Source organism: Ovis aries, chromosome 16 (assembly GCF_016772045.2).
Source record: "Ovis aries strain OAR_USU_Benz2616 breed Rambouillet chromosome 16, ARS-UI_Ramb_v3.0, whole genome shotgun sequence".
Lineage (NCBI taxonomy): Eukaryota > Metazoa > Chordata > Mammalia > Artiodactyla > Bovidae > Ovis > Ovis aries.
In genome coordinates, this window is record NC_056069.1 from 36,789,262 (window position 1) to 36,806,506 (window position 17,245).

Sequence of the window (17,245 nt, forward strand, 5' to 3'; positions counted from 1 at the left end):
CAGAAACTCAATTTTTGTTTTTTGAGGAAACTCTGTAGTGTTTTCCATAATGGCTGTACCAATTTACATTCCTTTACCAACTGTGTAGGAGGGTTTTCTTTTCTCCACACCCTCTCCAGCATTTGTTATTTTTTAAATAGATTTCATGTATTGTCCTAAAATCGAGTAAGTTTGAGCTGTACTGGGTAAGAGATGTTATGTATCCCTATTGCACAGATGAAGCAATGAGACCTAGAGATTTTCTCAGGGTCACAAATTTAGTAAGTGATGAAGCCAGAATTCAAACTTCAAACTTTTACTCCCCAAACCAGTAATTTTGGCTTAATACAGACTGCACTCTCATATTAGTAGATTAAGAAAACACAAATCTTGATTTGCTAAAAATACATTCACTCTCTGAAACATGTATTTCTAGGAAAATCAATTAGCCGAAGCAAGGAATATTTTATTTCCTCCAGGCCGTTTCTTTGATCCCTGTTTGGGCCAGAGTGTACCTAGGGTTATTTTATTCATGGTACTTCAGAATCCAAATCAGGACATTTTAGAAAGAGAAACGTGTATTTCTTCACACACTCCTAAACTATCAATGGTTTTTGCAATGAGGGGAGGCTCCCTAACTCTTTGGGACAGAGTGAGGTCTCCTCAAATACTTGAGGCCTTCAGGGGGGTACTTGTTCTCAGATGGCTTCTGTTCTGCCCAGGGCAGGGAGTGTCCACATGGGAAGCCAAGGACAACAGCACACAGCCAGAACAGCCGCCTCTGTGGGAATGGGAGTGGATTTGTATAAGCAGATCTTAGGTCTCTACTGAGAATCAACTGGTTAACTCAGTAGAGATAAAACCCACTTTTTAATGATTTTATAGGATAACTGAGTTGGAAGGCCTAGTTTTGAAAGTCTTAAAACTTTTCTTCTTGCAAACCTAAAAAGTTATGTTGAAAAACTAGCACACACTCCTAAGGTAACATCTATAATTTTCCAACAAGTTTAAATGGTTGTAGCAGAAGTAATTTCCAGACCATTTGGCAGCTAGACATGTGCTTCAATATTTTTGGCAAAACTTTGGAGCTGCAAATTTAGCTTATTCGATTTGTGGGAAATTATCCAAATGTATCAGCTCAAATACATTGATTTTTTTCATCAGAAAAGGTCCAACTTCATTTTCATTTCAAATACACATGTTAGTCTGCATCTATGGCAACCACTACCCTTTTGGATCCTAATTGTAAGATGAATAGATGGGTGGGTGCATGGACCGACAAGCAGATCATGCCTTGCCATGACTGCCTGACCAGAATGAAATATGGAACCACCCAGTTTGATGTTTCCTGATTTATTCATATGAGACTTTTCCTTAGTAAAATATTCATAGTACAATGAACACCCACGGGTCTTTTTCACCAAGACGGACTTCTTGTTAGCATTTTGCTTCTTTTTTTTTTTTTTCATTTGAGAATTACTTTCAAACCTAACAATAAATAGTTTAGTGTGAACCTTCAAGGAGCAAGGACATTACCTTATGTAACCACAATTCAGTTATCAGTCTCAGGAAACTTAACATTTGTACAATACTGTTATCCAATAGATAGTCCAAAGTCACATCTCCTCAATTGGCAAGAATGTCCTTCATAGTTTTTCTCCTTAATCAGGGGTCACAAATTGCATTTGATTGTTGTGTCTGTTTATTCTCCTTTAATCTGGAATTAGCTCCCAACCCTTTTTTCCCCCTACAACATTTTGAGAAGTCCAGGCTGTCTTGCCTGCGGTTCTGCAGACTGCCCCTCTGGTTGCATTTGTGGGATTGTTGGCACTTGATTAGATTCAGGTTCACATCTTTGGAACACTGTGTTCTTGATGACGTGTCTTCACATCGTGAGTCACCAGCACCAGTTTAGCCCAAGGAGCCTTGCACACCCGGACTGTCCTTACAGGTATCTATCCACGAGACAGTGCCTTGTGGTAAAATGAGTGAGATGGGCAAGAAGTGCATCTGTCTGAGGAAGTCCAAGGGTGATCATAAAACTGGCTGCAGGAGTATTTGTCTGTGGACTGGGCTTAGAATGCAGCACATGTGGAAGTTATGGATCTGGACATGAATTCTTCTAAAATTCCCCGTAGACTCTAGAAAGTCCTCATGTACTGCCCCCTGAGGGATACATGCCACAGTCTGAAGACACTGACCAGTGCCCTGGTGAACGCAAAATATTGTTCATGGAGTCAGTTGAGGTTTGCATGGTTAATTTGAGGGCATTCCTAGGAAGAGGGAAGAGGCAGCCCAGACTCCCAAGATGGGTCTGCTCCTTCTGCCCACAGACCACCATGCCAGGGCCCCCAGGCCTTCTGCTCTGTGGGACACAGTGGATGAGCAAGGGGCCAGTGTCTGCGTCCCCTTCAGGGTACTCTGTATGTGAAAACTATAGGACTTACTTTGTGGGCCATTTGTTAAATGCCTCCAGGCCCTACGCTAAAAACTTTTCTCCCATTCCAAGTAATGCTCCCCATTTTAGGGGGATGTCGGGGTTACACAAAGTTATAGGCACCTCAGCCAGACTGGGCTTGGGAAAGCCTAACCCAACACTTACCTTGGGACCACGTGACCACTTCCTGCCAGTGCAGTGCACTGCTGCATACCTCTCCTGGCTGTGTCAGAAGGTCAGGGAGGAGAAAAGTCAGGAGTGGAGGTTTTGAATGCAGCTGGTTTTGAATGATTGCTGTTCAGTTGCTAAATCATGTCCGACTCTTTGCAGCCCCATGTACTGCAGCATGCTAGACTTCCCTGTCCTTCACTATCTCCTGGAGTTTGCTCAAACTCATGTCCATTGTGTCAATGATGCCATCTAACCATCTCATCCTCTGTCATCCCCTTCTCCTCCTGCCTTCAATCTTTCCCAGCATCAGGGTCTTTTCCAATGAGTCGGCTCTTCTCATCAGGTGGCCAAAGTCTTGGAGCTTCAGCTTCAGCGTCAGTCCTTCCAATGAATATTAAGAACTGATTTCCTATAGGATTGACTGGTTTGAATGATACTTATAGCTAATTACCTGAAGAGTCCTTGAGAGTCCAGTAAAGTCATTCACTGAGGGATAGAGAGTCCCTCCTCACTCTGATGGCAGGAATCCATCAGGCAGGCTAGAATGATAGAGAACACTTCCCTTTCACCCTCTTTATTCTCCTTTCAGCTTTTCAGTCCTTCCTCTTCTTGCCCAGGTCTCTCCAGCCCTTCGAGTTCCTTCTACCCAATGCCCAGTTAATAGCTTCCCAGGTGGCTCAGTGGTAAAGAATCCTCCTGCCAATGCAGGAGACCCAGGTTCAATCCTTGGGTCAGGAAGATCCCCTGGAGAAGGAGATGGCACCCCACTCCAGTATTCTTGCCTGAAAAATCCCATAGATAGAGAAGCCTGGTGGGCTACAGTGCACTGGGTCGCAAAGAGCTGGACATGACTGAGCGACTAAACGACAGCAGTGCTCCGCTGGCCCAGTGGGGAGAGGCCCAGGAAAGTTGATGCAGGCCCCAGTGTAATTGCCAGGCCTCTCGGACTGCAGACAGGGCCTTCTGGGAAGGAGGGAGTAAGCTTCCGTTGCTTTGCAGGTTCCTCTGGGGTTTCCCCTGAGAAACCACCCACCTTTGATAACACCACAAGGGATTATTTTCTCTTTGTGTGTGCTTAGTTTCATTGGGTAACTTTCTCACCCTCCCCATAAAGTGTTTTGTAAGGACAGTAACAGGGCCCCTGGTGTGCACTCTTGAGCATGAGGTGATTATAGCTGGCTGTGGAGTGCTTTCAGCTCACACCAGGTATTCATGGATTAGCTGACAAATGGACACCCTACTGCATGTTTTCCTGACTTAAAAGCAGAAGAATGAACATTTTTCCCCTCAGGGGAGCCATTTCTGTATTACCATAAAATTATTAACATCACTATAATAACAGCATGGACCACATAGGTGGAAATCAGAGCAATTGGAATCTGAATAACAAAATGAATATAGTCCATCCTTCCTGAGTGAAAGTTTTTGAGCTATTTGTATTCATGGGGTAATTTCAACTATAGTGATGATAAGTTTTCTTAGTTAAATTGTAGGATAAATAGTCAAGAAATGGTATTTCTAAGAGGTACGTGTGATGTTGGTCAAAGTAGGTGGAGATGGTAAATAAAATGGCATTTTGGTTGGGCAAAGTGGCCTTTAACAGTATACCCAGAACTCCTTTTTCTGAATTTTGAACTGGTTGGTCTTTTCTTCTGCCTTGAGAGGATCCAGAAATACTTTTTTAAACGACAAAACACTAGTGTTTTTACAACACAAATACTTTTCAAATAAACCCATGTCATGTTTTATTGCCAGCCAACCACTGGTCACGAAGAGAATACACCAGTAGCTCCAGGAGTGGTCACAATGACTTAGTAAATGGCTTCAGCTGGTGACTGTTCATAGAATAGACGCCATGGACCCTTCTTGAAGTGACCGATGGCCTATGTAATGCTAGGTGAATACTCTGTCCAAAATAGGGAGCCCAGGGCAGTCATTACATAGTGCAAGATAACCTCGGGAATCTAGTGCTTAGGGACCCAGGGGCGCTTTTTTAAAATGCTTTCAATTGAGTGGCAAAATCAAAACTTTTAAATAGCAGATGACAGAACTTTGAATTTTTTGGAGAACTGGAACATTCTCCCAGACCAACATTGCACATTTCAGAGGTCACGGAAGGTCAGATTAAAAACAAGGTGAACAGTTTCCAGGACAAGCTGTGGGACTGTCACAATCCATTTGGCAGCGGTTGCCGTGGATGATTCTAGCCACCAAGTTCTAAGACCTAAGCATGTTTTCTTAAATTGCAGAATAAACAGTCCAGACATGGTATAGCTCATAAGTATGTGTCACGTTGGTCAAAGCATGACCTACATATGACAGGAGCAGCAAAATCGTAAATGAATAAAACGGAGATTTTGAGAACATGTTTTATTTTGAAAAATCGATTTTGTTGGCCATTTGGGTGAGAAGGGCTGGAGGAGCATAGCCTGTTGGTGTCTTTGTGCTCTCAGAGATGATGGGCTCCATCTCTGCCTTTCCAGGTGGAGACTGAAATGTAAGGCTGCCTCCTGCAAGAACCTGGATGTTTTGAGACTCAGATACATGGCCCCCTGTACACATCCCTTCACCTCTCCTAAAGACGACATAGGAAGGTGATTTGATGAGTCGAGAGGCACTTGGTTATTTCAAAAGTAACCAAGATGTTGAGACAAGAGGCAAACAAAAAACATTTAGGGCTGCTAGAACCTCTTGTGGGGTCTCCTGGGGCCACAATGGTGGCGGCTGAGCAGAATGGCGCTGGGACATCAGCAGAGGTGGTCCTCTCCCTGATGGGGGTGACTAGAGATGAGTGTCGGGCAGGGGCTTCCCACCGAGACTCGTGACTGTCCACATCTTAGGCTGTCAGCACTGGGGAGCCCCCCTCCCACCCCAGAGGGATAGGCGACCTCAGAAGGATTGCCTAGTCCAAGGTTGCAAGGCTGAGCAGGGACTGACCCCAGATGGAATCCCGGGCTCTGTCCTCTCCAGCTCTGCAGTGAGACTTTGTCACTTGGCGCCAGTGTGAGTTTGAGGAGCTTCCGGAGACAGGGCCTCTCTGTCTGAATCTGCCGCCGCCCTTGGCTGCCGGTTTTCCGGTTTTTACTGGGAAACTGCCAGTTCTGCCTTGGAGTGACATGCAAGACCCAGGAGCTGGGAGAGGTGCCCCTGACCCGCATGCTTTTCCCTTTTTGGAGACAATATACTGAATTCTGTGGCTGTGGCAGCCTAACTTCAGAATGTGCTTAATGCACCTCCATGCCTGCCGGACTTTCCAATAGGAAGTGTGTTTCTCCCTTCCTGTTCTGAATGTGGTAAATGCATGCAGATGGAGTCAGCATACCTTGCCCTCCTTCCAGAGTAAGTTGCCACAGGCTGAGAGCAGGCAAGCTGCACCACCGTGGAATTTTTACTTAAAAACAGATAGGCAGCTAGGAGCACTGGAACCAGTCTGAGATTTGAAACCAAACCAACTGAGTCCACTTTTATGAGCCATGTGACCTTGGGCAGATAGATATTTATCTTCTCTGAGGCTCAGTTTCCTGCTCTATAAAGTACAGATACTATGCGACCCCTGTTTTAACCTTGCAGGGATGTCACTGGGGTTCAAGTTCAGGTTGGGACCTTTCTCTTGTGACTATTAAGTACACCAAGGAAGCTATCGCTTATAATACAGGATGATGCCATTTGTAATATGAGGAATTTTAAAGGTGAGGCTCTACCATGTAGTTCTTATTTCAATATTAGTGAAAGAAAATCATGTTTGTACATTATTGAAAAGTAAAAATAACGTTCTAAAGAATGACACTAGTTGGGAATTCTCTTGAGAGGTTATATAAATCTTAGGCTGATCCTTTCTTTTCATACAGACGTGCACGTGTATATATGTTGGTTTTTCCCGGATGACTCAGGGGTAAAAAAATCCACCTGCCATTTCAGGAGATACAGGAGATGCGGGTTCAATCCCTGGGTTGGGAAGATCCCCTGGAGGAGGAAATGCAACCCACTCCAGTATTCTTGCCTGGAGAATCCCATGGACAGAGGAGCCTGGCGGGCTGCAGTCCACGGGGCTGCAAAGGGTCAGACACAACCAAGCACAGCATGCAGACTCACACAGAAGTGCATGTATATATGCACGTACAGGTGTGTATACATGTGCATGTGTATACACACATACACAGAGAGAGAACTTCTCTCTTCATATACTTGGTCTACAGAGCAGTTTGTACTTTACCTGGGCTTCAGGTGGGCAATGAATATCAGAGTAAATGTCCTCCACTGCCGAGGGGGTTTCCACTCGCCTCCTTTTGTAGACCGTCTTTCAGGGGAGGCTCCACATGTGAGGGTGGGCTGCCCAGCCCTGCAGTGCCCCCAGATGCAGCATCTTAGGCCTCGTATCCCGGGTCGAGCCCACCCCAGAACTGGGCACTGCCTGGAGCGAGGGCACCCAGGTGCTGGTTGAAGATGCACGTCTCACCTGTGTGGCCCTGGCTCAGGCCATAGGTCACGTCTGTGGAGCTCAGCATATTAACTCTTGCCCATCCAGTACCCAGCAGCTGGGTGATTTCCAGTGAAGCATAGAGGCAGGAGCCCCAGAACAAGGAACATCTGGGCCTTCTCTCCAGCACCCCTGCAGCCTTGTGGTTGGCTCTGGCCTGGAAGACGGCTCCGGTACAAGAGGCCCTCTGTGGGTACCAAAGTCCAGGCCCCTCTTCTCTGGGCCTCACAGAGACCCTTCCCACTCTAGGTAAGGGGTCACATCCTCTCTGCTCTGTGCACAACCTTGAGCTTGTGGGCTTCCTCTGGGGCCCATGGGTGGAAGACAGGCTGAAAAGTGGCTTAGAAACCCGGCCGGGGAGAGGAGGGCGACCATCCAATAGGAATATAAAATGACCTCTTTGATTAAAGTATCATTAACCTGTACTCTTTTTTAAGATAAATCTAACATTTAAAAGAAAACTTTGTCCACTAAATGCCAGCCTAGCCAAGATAATGTTTTGAATTATGTGCTTTTTAGTTGGGCTATTACAAGGAGTATTCCCAGGTCTCACCATTGTTCCTATAAAAACTCAATTAACTTTACAAGATAGTCAGTATCCCAGGCCTTTGTTCCTGGGGTAGCATTATTGTTTTTTTCCCATAATTGAGGAAGGCTAAGTCTGGGTAGTGAATAGTTTGGTTTGTTCCCGGAGTCTGGCCCAGTACAAGGTTTCACTTGTTTAAATAACATTGTTTATATGAAGGACACATCAAAGTTTAAATATTTTAAATAGAATAATGCCAAAATATTTAGTTGCACACTAAAAGGATGACTTAAATGCATTTGAGCATTCTGATTTTTCAAAAACTTTAGCTTTTAGAAGTCCATGTTTTCCAAGATCGAACCTCCAAGTGGGTCTGGGAAATGAGCAAGTGTTTGACCTGTTTTTTCAAAACAATGCTTCTCTTTTGTGGTTTGCAAGTATTTTACTGTCAAAGTTCTTACTAACAAGGGCCATTTGTGTAGCTGACATGCTGCCAAGCCCTTTTTATAGGATGAAGAAAGTGATATGACATCAAGTCTTCATTTGGGGAACTAATCCAAACACAAGCCCCTTTCTTTCCACTTTGCTCAGTGAATTCCAGGAACATGGAGGCAGCCATGGTTTCTTGGTTCCTGCTGGGGAGTTTACTTGACTGGGCTGGGTACTGGGCCTCTGCAGGATGCTAAAGATTGGCTCAGTGAGGTGCATGGCTCCCAACGCACCCCACAAATACCTTGTGTTGATAAATGGAGGTCTCTCTAGTAATGAACTCAGTCAGCAGCAAAAGGCCTGGGATTAGGAATTTTCCATTGGAAGAGACAGGCCTCTTTGCTCTGTGGTTTGGAAAATATCATGTTGCCCTTTTCTAGTTTCCAAAATTCGTATCCATGTACAACTTTCAGCATAAATATTTATTTTTTACTCTATTCTTCAAGAAGGAAAAGAGGATGGGGAGGGCGGAATCCCTTCAGTTTAATTAAAATTGCCTATGTCCTGAACTTGAGGCTTAAATAAATATTTCCACCTTAACAACAAGTTATGAGGGAGATGTCCCATGAAAGGAGAAGTTCTCATAGTGGCTCTCTTCAGTTTAACGCAGGGAACACGGATTGACTGCTTCCCCAGTGTCAGAAAGACTTTTAATTCAAGTTTAATGATCCATTCACTACCTCACCCTAAAGCATAAATGATCAGTGAGTACATCCACACGGCTACACACATCACCCCCGAAGGCCAAGTAGAAACTAAAGAAAAAGGAACTAAACATTCTCACAGTAAAAGATAAGTATGTCCCAATCATTACTGAGGATTGCTTATACTAAAAACTCATTCGCTAATTATCTGAAATTCAAACTTAACTTGGTATTCTATATTTTATCTGGCAAGCAAAGCCAGTGGACAAAGGCATACGGTTGAAATGTCATAAAAAGGAGGGACAGTATTTTTCCGGAACTTTGAAATTGTTGGGCAATTAATAAAAAACATTATAAATGCTGATTCAAATCATTATAACTCTAGTAAAAAGAATGTAATTTATCATGATGTATAAATTAATGAGTCTAAACTAGTATAAGCTGAACTTTTGAACTTGAATGTTTTCCCATTTATGTTAAACTTTCAGTAATATTTCATCCTCATTTCTGATTAATCTTTAGTTGATTCTTAATCAGTTTTAACTTCCATGTTCCCAGGTTCTTAACTTAATGATCTATTCAAGAGTTCTTAAAGAGAACTAGGGACCCCATCATGTGAATCCTTTTGTAAAACAAAGAGTCTTTCAGAAATTTGAAGGCTTTCTTTTTTTTTTTTTTTTTTGTATTTTGACTAATCACTAATTTATCAGTTAGAAATTCAGACTTCTGTTCAGGTTTTTGAAACCAAGCATACCTAATTTCCTCTTTTATAGCTTATTGTTGAAAAAAAGTCACAAATAGCAGAAGCAACTCATCTGTCAAAATAAGTAGTTCATGTCTTTAACATCGAGTGATTTTTTAAATTTTTTAGGGAATTCCCTGGTGATCCAGTGATTAGGACCTGGTGCTTTCACTGCCATGGCCTTGGTTCAATCCCTGGTCTGGGAACTAAGATCCAGTAAGCCCCACAACACAGCCCAGAAATAATAATTTTTTTTTTTTTTTTTTTAAGAAAAGAGAAGGAAAGGAAGGGAGAAAGGGAGGGCAGAAGGAAGGAACAAAGAAAGGTGGAAAGGAAGGAAGGAAAAAAGATTCCTAAGGGACTCCTGTAGGAAATGGTTCAGAGGAAATTTCGAATTCAAATACCCTCTCACTCTCCCAGTATTCCTTGAGAAAACATTGCTCCCAGGAAGCCAGAGCCTTTCAGAATTCTCGGAATGAGGTGGGCTTTGAGAGGTGACACTGTAAAGGTGCGGGGGAAGCTGGCAAGGGGGACAGCTCTGAGACAGTTATTTGCTCTCGGGTAGGAGAAGGCAATGGCACCCCACTCCAGTACTCTTGCCTGGAGAATCCCATGGATGGAGGAGCCTGGTAGGCTACAGTCCATGGGGGTTGCTAAGAGTCAGACACGACAGAGCGACTTCACTTTCACTTTTCATTTTCATGCATTGGAGAAGGAAATGGCAACTCACTCCAGTGTTCTTGCCTAAAGAATCCCAGGGATGGGGGAGCCTGGTGGGCTGCCGTCTATGGGGTCGCACAGAGTCGGACATGACTGAAGCGACTTAGCAGTAGCAGCAGCAGCAGCAGCAGCAGGAGATGACTGTACTTCTGGGCACTGGGGCTGCCCATGAGATGGAGACCGTGTATTTTGGAGCCTTTCAATTCATCATGGTGTGGCCGAACTGAAGCCCAAGTGTCCCCTTGAGAAATGAAGGACTCTCTACCCTCGTAAAGTGACCTAAGTTGTTAAAAAAAAAAAAAAAAATCATTGCCGGCCTCCAGGGACCAGATCCTATTGTAAGCTCCCAGGATCCATTGGTGAACAAGCCAAGCAGAGGTCCTTGCCTCCTGGAGGTGACATTCACTCAGAGAAGACAGACAGCAAATAATCACCATGGGAAGAGTTCGACAGTGTGCTGGAGGGGGTCGAGTATTATGCTCTGGGGGGAAGAGGGCAAGAGGATCTGGATTCAGGGTTGGGAGGAACTGAATTTGAAACAGGGAGGTCAAGTTGGGGCTGGGTAGCGGTGACTTTTGAGCAGACTTGAAGGGGATGTGAGTGTGAATCACTGGGTTCTCTGCAGGAACAACATTTCTGTAGAGAGGGGACAGCCAGCAAAAGGCCGAGCGCCTGTTTGTGTCTGATGTGTGCGGTTCTCAGCCATGACAATTTTGCACCCAGGGGACGTCTGGTCATATCTGGAGACACTTCCATTTGTCATCGTTGGGATGGGGGTGGAGGCTACTACAGGCGTCTCCTGGGTAGAGGCCAGGGATGTAATTAAACATCCTTAAACACTCCCACAACAAAGGATGTGCCAGCCCCAGGGTCAGTAGCCCTGAGGTTGAGAAACCCTGTGTTTGAGGAACAGGCAGGAGGCGAGAGGAGCTGGAGGGGAGGCAGTAAGGAGGGAAGTCGAACACGAGGTCAGCGGTGACAAAGGCTGAGACTGGGGTGGAGGGCGGGGGGCGTCAGGGAGGGCCTTGGGCCAGTGTGGACTTTGGAGGGCGTGGAGCAGAGGAGGGACATGAGCTGCATTCACAGCTTCAAGAGCATCGCTCTGGCTACCAGGTGCAAGGCAAACTGAAGGAGGGTAAGGGAATGCAGGGGCTCGGGTCTGGTGTGATTATCCAGGCAAGAGGCGACTGGCCGAACACCAGTGGAAGCAGCTTCGAGACCTCTGTGCACAGAACCACCCAGTGCCAGATTTTAGATTTAGATTTAGAATTATGAAATTCCATACCATCCCCACTCTTTTCATTACTATATGTCCTACATTTTGCCCTAATATAGATAATATTATATATTAGCTATCTATCTGTATAGACAGGTAAGAAAGAGAGATCGATATGGTTAAGTTTCCTTAGTTGAAGTATGTCTTCCACACTAGGATACCTGATACCTGTTTTAGCAATTCGTTCATAACAAAACAATTTGACGTGGGTTAGGTACAATGTAATCCTCTGCTTTACCATGGTCTTGGCAAAAAAAAAAGTTCACTCTTGCTAACAACTCTTTTGGGGTATATTTTTCTAAGCAATGTATAACCCTAAACATTCTAATTACCTGAAAATGGGATCATATCCGACTCTTTGTGACGCCATGGACTCTTTGTGAACCCACCAGGTTCCTCTGTCCATGGAATGTCCCAGGCAAGAATCCTGGAGTAGGTTGCCATTTCCTTCTTCATCGATCTTCCCACCCCAGGGGTCAAACCCACATCTCCCACGTTGCAGGCAGATTCTTTACCATCTGAGCCACCAAGGAAGCCCTGAAAAAGGGATGAGGGGAGCATAAACGGTCTAGTACGGAATACATGGACGTTTGAATTACTTTCCTCTTTTAGAAATGTATTCAGGTGTTCAAATAGTTTCTCTTCTCTTACCTGATCAGCTGAAGCAGATGCTTGAAATACAGCAAAAATGCCAAAAACCCTTGAATTCATGCATTTGCCCAAAGGTCTCCAACACCCTGGAAGCATCACCTCAGTCACTGCTCCATGTGATCTTCCTAAGGCGCGTGTCTGTTGTCCTGTTTGCAGCCAAAGCCAGTGCAGGACCCCACCTCCCTGTCCACAGGCAGCATTGCATTCCATGTATTGCTGTGATACATGTAAACATCATCTTATGATCTGACCTTGTATTTTTAAAGTCCTGCTAATCCAAGGAAGTGGTAAATTAGTCTATTAGCGAGCAGTGGGCTGTTTTTCAGTCTCTTAATGTCTTTTAAGAGACAAACATTTTCTGGGAACCTTGGTCCCTTTCTTTGCACTGTAGCAGGAATGCAATACACAGCGGTCTCTGGAGCCGGAGTCAGATACATCCACATCTTTTAGCGGAATGCTTTCTTAGAATATGGTAAACCAGGTTATCATCTAAAAAGGACAGGTCGTCATCAAAGGCAATGGGTCTGCAACACGCCTGCCCGACTTTGGAAGTTTTAAAATATAGAAGGAAGTTTTAAAATATAGTTGAATTCAGGACTTTTTCACGTGATCTATCCAAATGGGTCTCCTTCCGAAACTCAGCAGGGCAGAGGTGTTAAGTCAGGGTGGAATTCAGGGAGGAACACTTGACATTACAGGTGAAAGCAGCATTGTCTTCCAAGATTAATCTTTCTTTCACCTTCTAAGACAGGGTTTCTCAAGGTATGGTCCAGGGACCACCTACCTCAGAACTCCCCCAGGGCTCCTTAAACTGGTGCAGGTTCCCTGGCCCCTTCCCACACTTCCCCCTAAGGGTCGGCCAGGTCTCTGCATTTTCCCCCAAGTATCCCAGCACAGTCCTACCCACACATTTGAGAACCCCACTGCAGGCTACCGTTATCAGAACAAGAAATGACCGTCCATCAGCATCTCAACATAGACTTGTTAAAAATGGCAGACGTCATCTGAGTGGAAATTCCATTTCTAAGGATTGTTCTCCGCAAGGAAGTGTGTCATTCCCCGCCCGTGTTAGTCTTGAATTTCCATCCTGGGAATCTTGGAGGGAGCCTTTTGGCCTTTGTCCTTGGGAGTGTACAGTGGTCCCTGAAGGGGTCGTTTCGCCATGGGCGGGGGTTGGGGTGGGGCATACTGGGTCGCCTTTCAGAGAGACCGATCTTAGAGACTCCTTGAAATGGTCGTTGCTCTTGCCTCATGTGTCCGTCTCTGTTTTCTTGTTGCACAGCAAATATGCCAGAGGACTACCCTGATCAGTTTGATGATGTCATGGATTTTATTGAAGCTACCATTCGAAGACTGAAAAGGTCACCAGATAAACAAATGGCCGTGCTTCCTCGGAGAGAGCGGCACCGGCAGGGGGCGGCCGCCAGCCCGGAGGGTGCCAGAGGGAAAGGCCGGCGTGGCCAGAGGGGCAGAAATCGCGGCTGCGTCCTCACCGCCGTGCATCTAAACGTCACTGACTTGGGTTTGGGCTACGAAACCAAGGAGGAACTCATTTTTAGGTACTGCAGCGGCTCCTGCGATGCAGCCGAAACAATGTACGACAAAATATTAAAAAACTTATCCAAAAGTAGAAGGCTGGTGAGTGACAAAGTCGGGCAGGCGTGTTGCAGACCCATCGCCTTTGATGACGACCTGTCCTTTTTAGATGATAACCTGGTTTACCATATTCTAAGAAAGCATTCCGCTAAAAGATGTGGATGTATCTGACTCCGGCTCCAGAGACCGCTGTGTATTGCATTCCTGCTACAGTGCAAAGAAAGGGACCAAGGTTCCCAGAAAATGTTTGCCCAGAGTGGAAGATGAGGACCAAGGAGGCGGAGGAGGAGGAAGTGGAGGCAGAGGAGGAGGAAGGCAGCCATTGTGGGAGCCTGGTGGAGGGAGATCCAGCTACAGAAGGCTGGACAGGAGAGAAAAGACAGCCGTCCGCCTTCTCCCGGATGGCAGCTGACGTCACCGGAAGCTCAGGGCTGGTGTCCGTGGTTGGGTGTTGCCATCGTTTCATCTGATACAGTCCACCGCCATGGGTCACGGGCGCAGTCGCGGATGCACTTGAAACCGAACCAGTGTATCTCCTGTGGTTTGCTTTCACATGTCTAGAGACACCAGGGAAACGGTCCTCCTGGTGTCATTCCTTGTCATTACGTTTTACTGCTGAAAGCAAGAAAGGTTTATTTTTCTGTCACTCAGTGGAGACATACCCCGGAAAGGAGGGGGAGAAAAAAAATCAAAGATCCAGGAGAGATAGTAACCTTTGCTTTGGAAGGTTCAAGCCTGAGGTTTACTCCAACCAGCATTTTGGGGAACGGTGGGTGATTGATTTCGAACATGGTGTGTGGGGTGGGAAGAAGTTGGCTAGGAACCAAAAAGGCTGTCCTCATGACTAAAACCAAACCTGAAGGTATTTCCTTTCTGCCCTTGGAAACAGGAAACCAGTGTGGTTTTTCGGCAGCATTCTTGCAGGAGAGCGTGCGGGAAGGCCCCCAGCTGCACCGGGGCGGGGAGGCCGCTGGGCTGTCGGTTTACAGAGAGACAGATGTTACATACACCCCAGCTCCGTTATGCGTGGTCACCAGTGACCAGAGAAGCTACTCGATGCAATGCATCTGTTTCAGATACAGAAATATAGAGAAGATATTTATTGAGATTTAAGTTATTGTTATTTATTACCGTTCACTAATGAGTTTCTCTTTTTTGCCCTTATTTATTAAAGTTTCTTTTCAAAGGTGCCAAAGTATATGTGCTCGCAAAATGCAAAGGAAGGTGGCAAAGGAAATTTTAATTGGGATCAAGGGTCCATGCTTTTCAAAGTATTAAAAAGACTTTCGCTAGGCAAAAATCACTTACTTTACCTTTTTAAAGAAAAGCCCTTGTGTGATTCCACCCCCCTCTACCCTGCGGGTCTCAGCATCTTACCTGGTTTTATATGTTAGAAAGGAACATGTCAGAAGGAACATTTCTGATGGGCCTTCTTTTTCAGGAGCAGCAGGTGGAGACCGTGGCATTTGCCCTCATTTCTACATGGTTCCCTGTCCCAGCAGACAGGCCGTGTGCTCTATTTCCTGCTGTGCTGAAGCTCTCACCCTCCCCTCCACATGTATCTATCTGTGATATGCATAACCACATGTCAAAGTTTAAAGTCCCTTTAGTAGGTGGTGCTGGACTCAATGTTGACCTCACAGTAACAGTTCTGTCAAGTAGCCGGAGTTCTGCCCTGATAGTGGAGACTCTTCCCCAGGCCCAGCATAGGCAAGGAGTGCTGCAGGCCTTCTGAGAGTGAGGTCAGCCTGGTTGCCATACAAGCCACCAGGGGCTGCCCCCATACACCTGACTCCTTCTCAGAAGAAGGTGGCCGGGAAGGGTGGATGTGGAAGATGGGCCCTGGCTCAGCCTCGGTACACCTGCCCCACTGCATGGATACTGAAAGCCTTTGACAGGGCAGGGACATAGGGCGAGAAAAACTATCTCAGTGACCAGGTCATGGATTTGTCTGGTCACTGCCTCCATGTTCAATGCACTGGGCCCTATTTTAAGAGCTTGTGACGTACCTCATAAAAGAGATTTTTACCAAAGAGATTATCACTACATCACTACATTAGTGGCTATTAGCTCAAGTGTACAGATTTGGCAAATAAATAGCCTACTGGCCTCCCTCAAACAATCATGTTAATTTTACAAAGTAATCAAAAAGCAGCAGTTATCAGACATCCCTTCCCCACCCCCACCCCCACGGACCCAAGCTGCCCATCACTCTGCCCCCTCTGTCCTTTCAGCTCCCCTTGCAGGACTCGGAAATAGAGGAAAAGGGCCTGCCTCACCCTCTCTTGGGGCCCAAGACGGGGAACTTGCTGAGGAGTGGCCTGCTCAAAATAGGGACAGGTCGAGCCGACCGGTTGTTCATGAAGTGCAATTTGATGCAGCCCCAGATCATCTGTCCAATTCAGAGAGTCCTGGCAGATCTGGTGGCTGGCGTCCCCAGGATCAGCCTTAGCCCCAGCTCCCTGTGGAGAGTCTCTGCCCACAGGGGTGGTAGGATTCAACGGATGCTGACAGCTCCTTCCCAGCATCACCTACACACCATAAGCAGGTTTTCACTGAAGCAAATCTCTCCGCCAAAGCCACAAAAGGGTAAAGTTTGTGATTTTTCTTTATTGTTGCGATTACCATCTGATCCAGTAAGGAGTGCACTTCTTTGGAAGTTCTGACTTCTCTGATCTGTCTCAGTCGTTTGTGTTATACAACCAAAGTTCTCTACAGACTTTATTTTTGTACAATATTATTTTGTAACTTTTTACAAATAAAAACTCATTTCTATTGCTCTCTCTACTTCTATGCTATCTCACCGACCTAGGGACCACAGCTGACTCAGACTAGAAGTCCATCCCTTTCGCCACTCAGCCACTGGTTGGTCAGTGACCTTGTCCATCAACTCTCCACAACCAATCAGTACTCAAGTGGGGAAGAACTTACAAAGTTGTTCTTTCTTTATTCATTCCACAGATACTTGGCGTGCTACATTGTGCCAGGCACTGTCCAAGGCACCAAGGATCCAACAGTGGCCACAACAATCTCTGCTCAACAGAGACTGAGCTCTGCTCTCTCCTTGTGGAGTTGATATTTCATTTGAGGAGAGAAAGGCAATATTCAAAAAAGTATTTAGGGGTTGTGTGTCAATAAATGAGTCACCATTTATAAAGGATACAAATAGGGTATCATAATAGAAAATAACGGGCCTGCTCTAATGGGAGGTCACATTGAGGCAGGACTTAAGAAATAGACGGGAGTGTCCTGGCAAAACCCTGTGGCAGGCAGGCACTTGGACGGCGCCACTGCTTTGCACAATCCCGGGTGACGCCCGAAGTTCACGTGGGTTCTCCGCCGGCAAAGTAGCAGGATCCGGGGAATTGTGCAAATGGTGGCCCCAGGCTTAGTTGTTCTGGTGGCAAGAAAAACACACCGAAGAGAGGAAATGCCATGGCCCGGGGCTGGGGGAGGAGAGCATGCTTCCTCCTCGGATGACACACACCCCGTGCTGTGTCACCCGAGGCCTTGTGACTATTAAAAGGTGGCCTTGTA

The 17,245-nt window shown here is 45.9% G+C and overlaps 1 protein-coding gene and 1 long non-coding RNA gene across 5 annotated transcripts in view; one reads left to right on the plus strand and one right to left on the minus strand.

Moving 5' to 3' along the window:
• Positions 1–16,489, plus strand: part of GDNF (glial cell derived neurotrophic factor) — a 28,409-nt gene extending 11,920 nt beyond the window's left edge. For all 4 annotated transcript variants that reach the window (XM_060400487.1, XM_060400488.1, XM_060400486.1 and 1 more), the window contains one exon: positions 13,395–16,489. In XM_060400487.1, coding sequence (XP_060256470.1) covers positions 13,395–13,879 — 485 coding nt within the window. In that variant the 3' untranslated portion in view covers positions 13,880–16,489. The remainder of the gene's footprint in view (positions 1–13,394) is intronic.
• On the minus strand, positions 4,943–13,410 carry LOC132657962 (uncharacterized). Its single transcript, XR_009596792.1, has 3 exons — positions 12,113–13,410; positions 11,794–11,998; positions 4,943–10,464 (listed from the first exon to the last, which is right to left on the minus strand). It is a non-coding gene; the product is annotated as an uncharacterized LOC132657962 (long non-coding RNA).
• Positions 16,490–17,245: the final 756 nt, after the last annotated feature.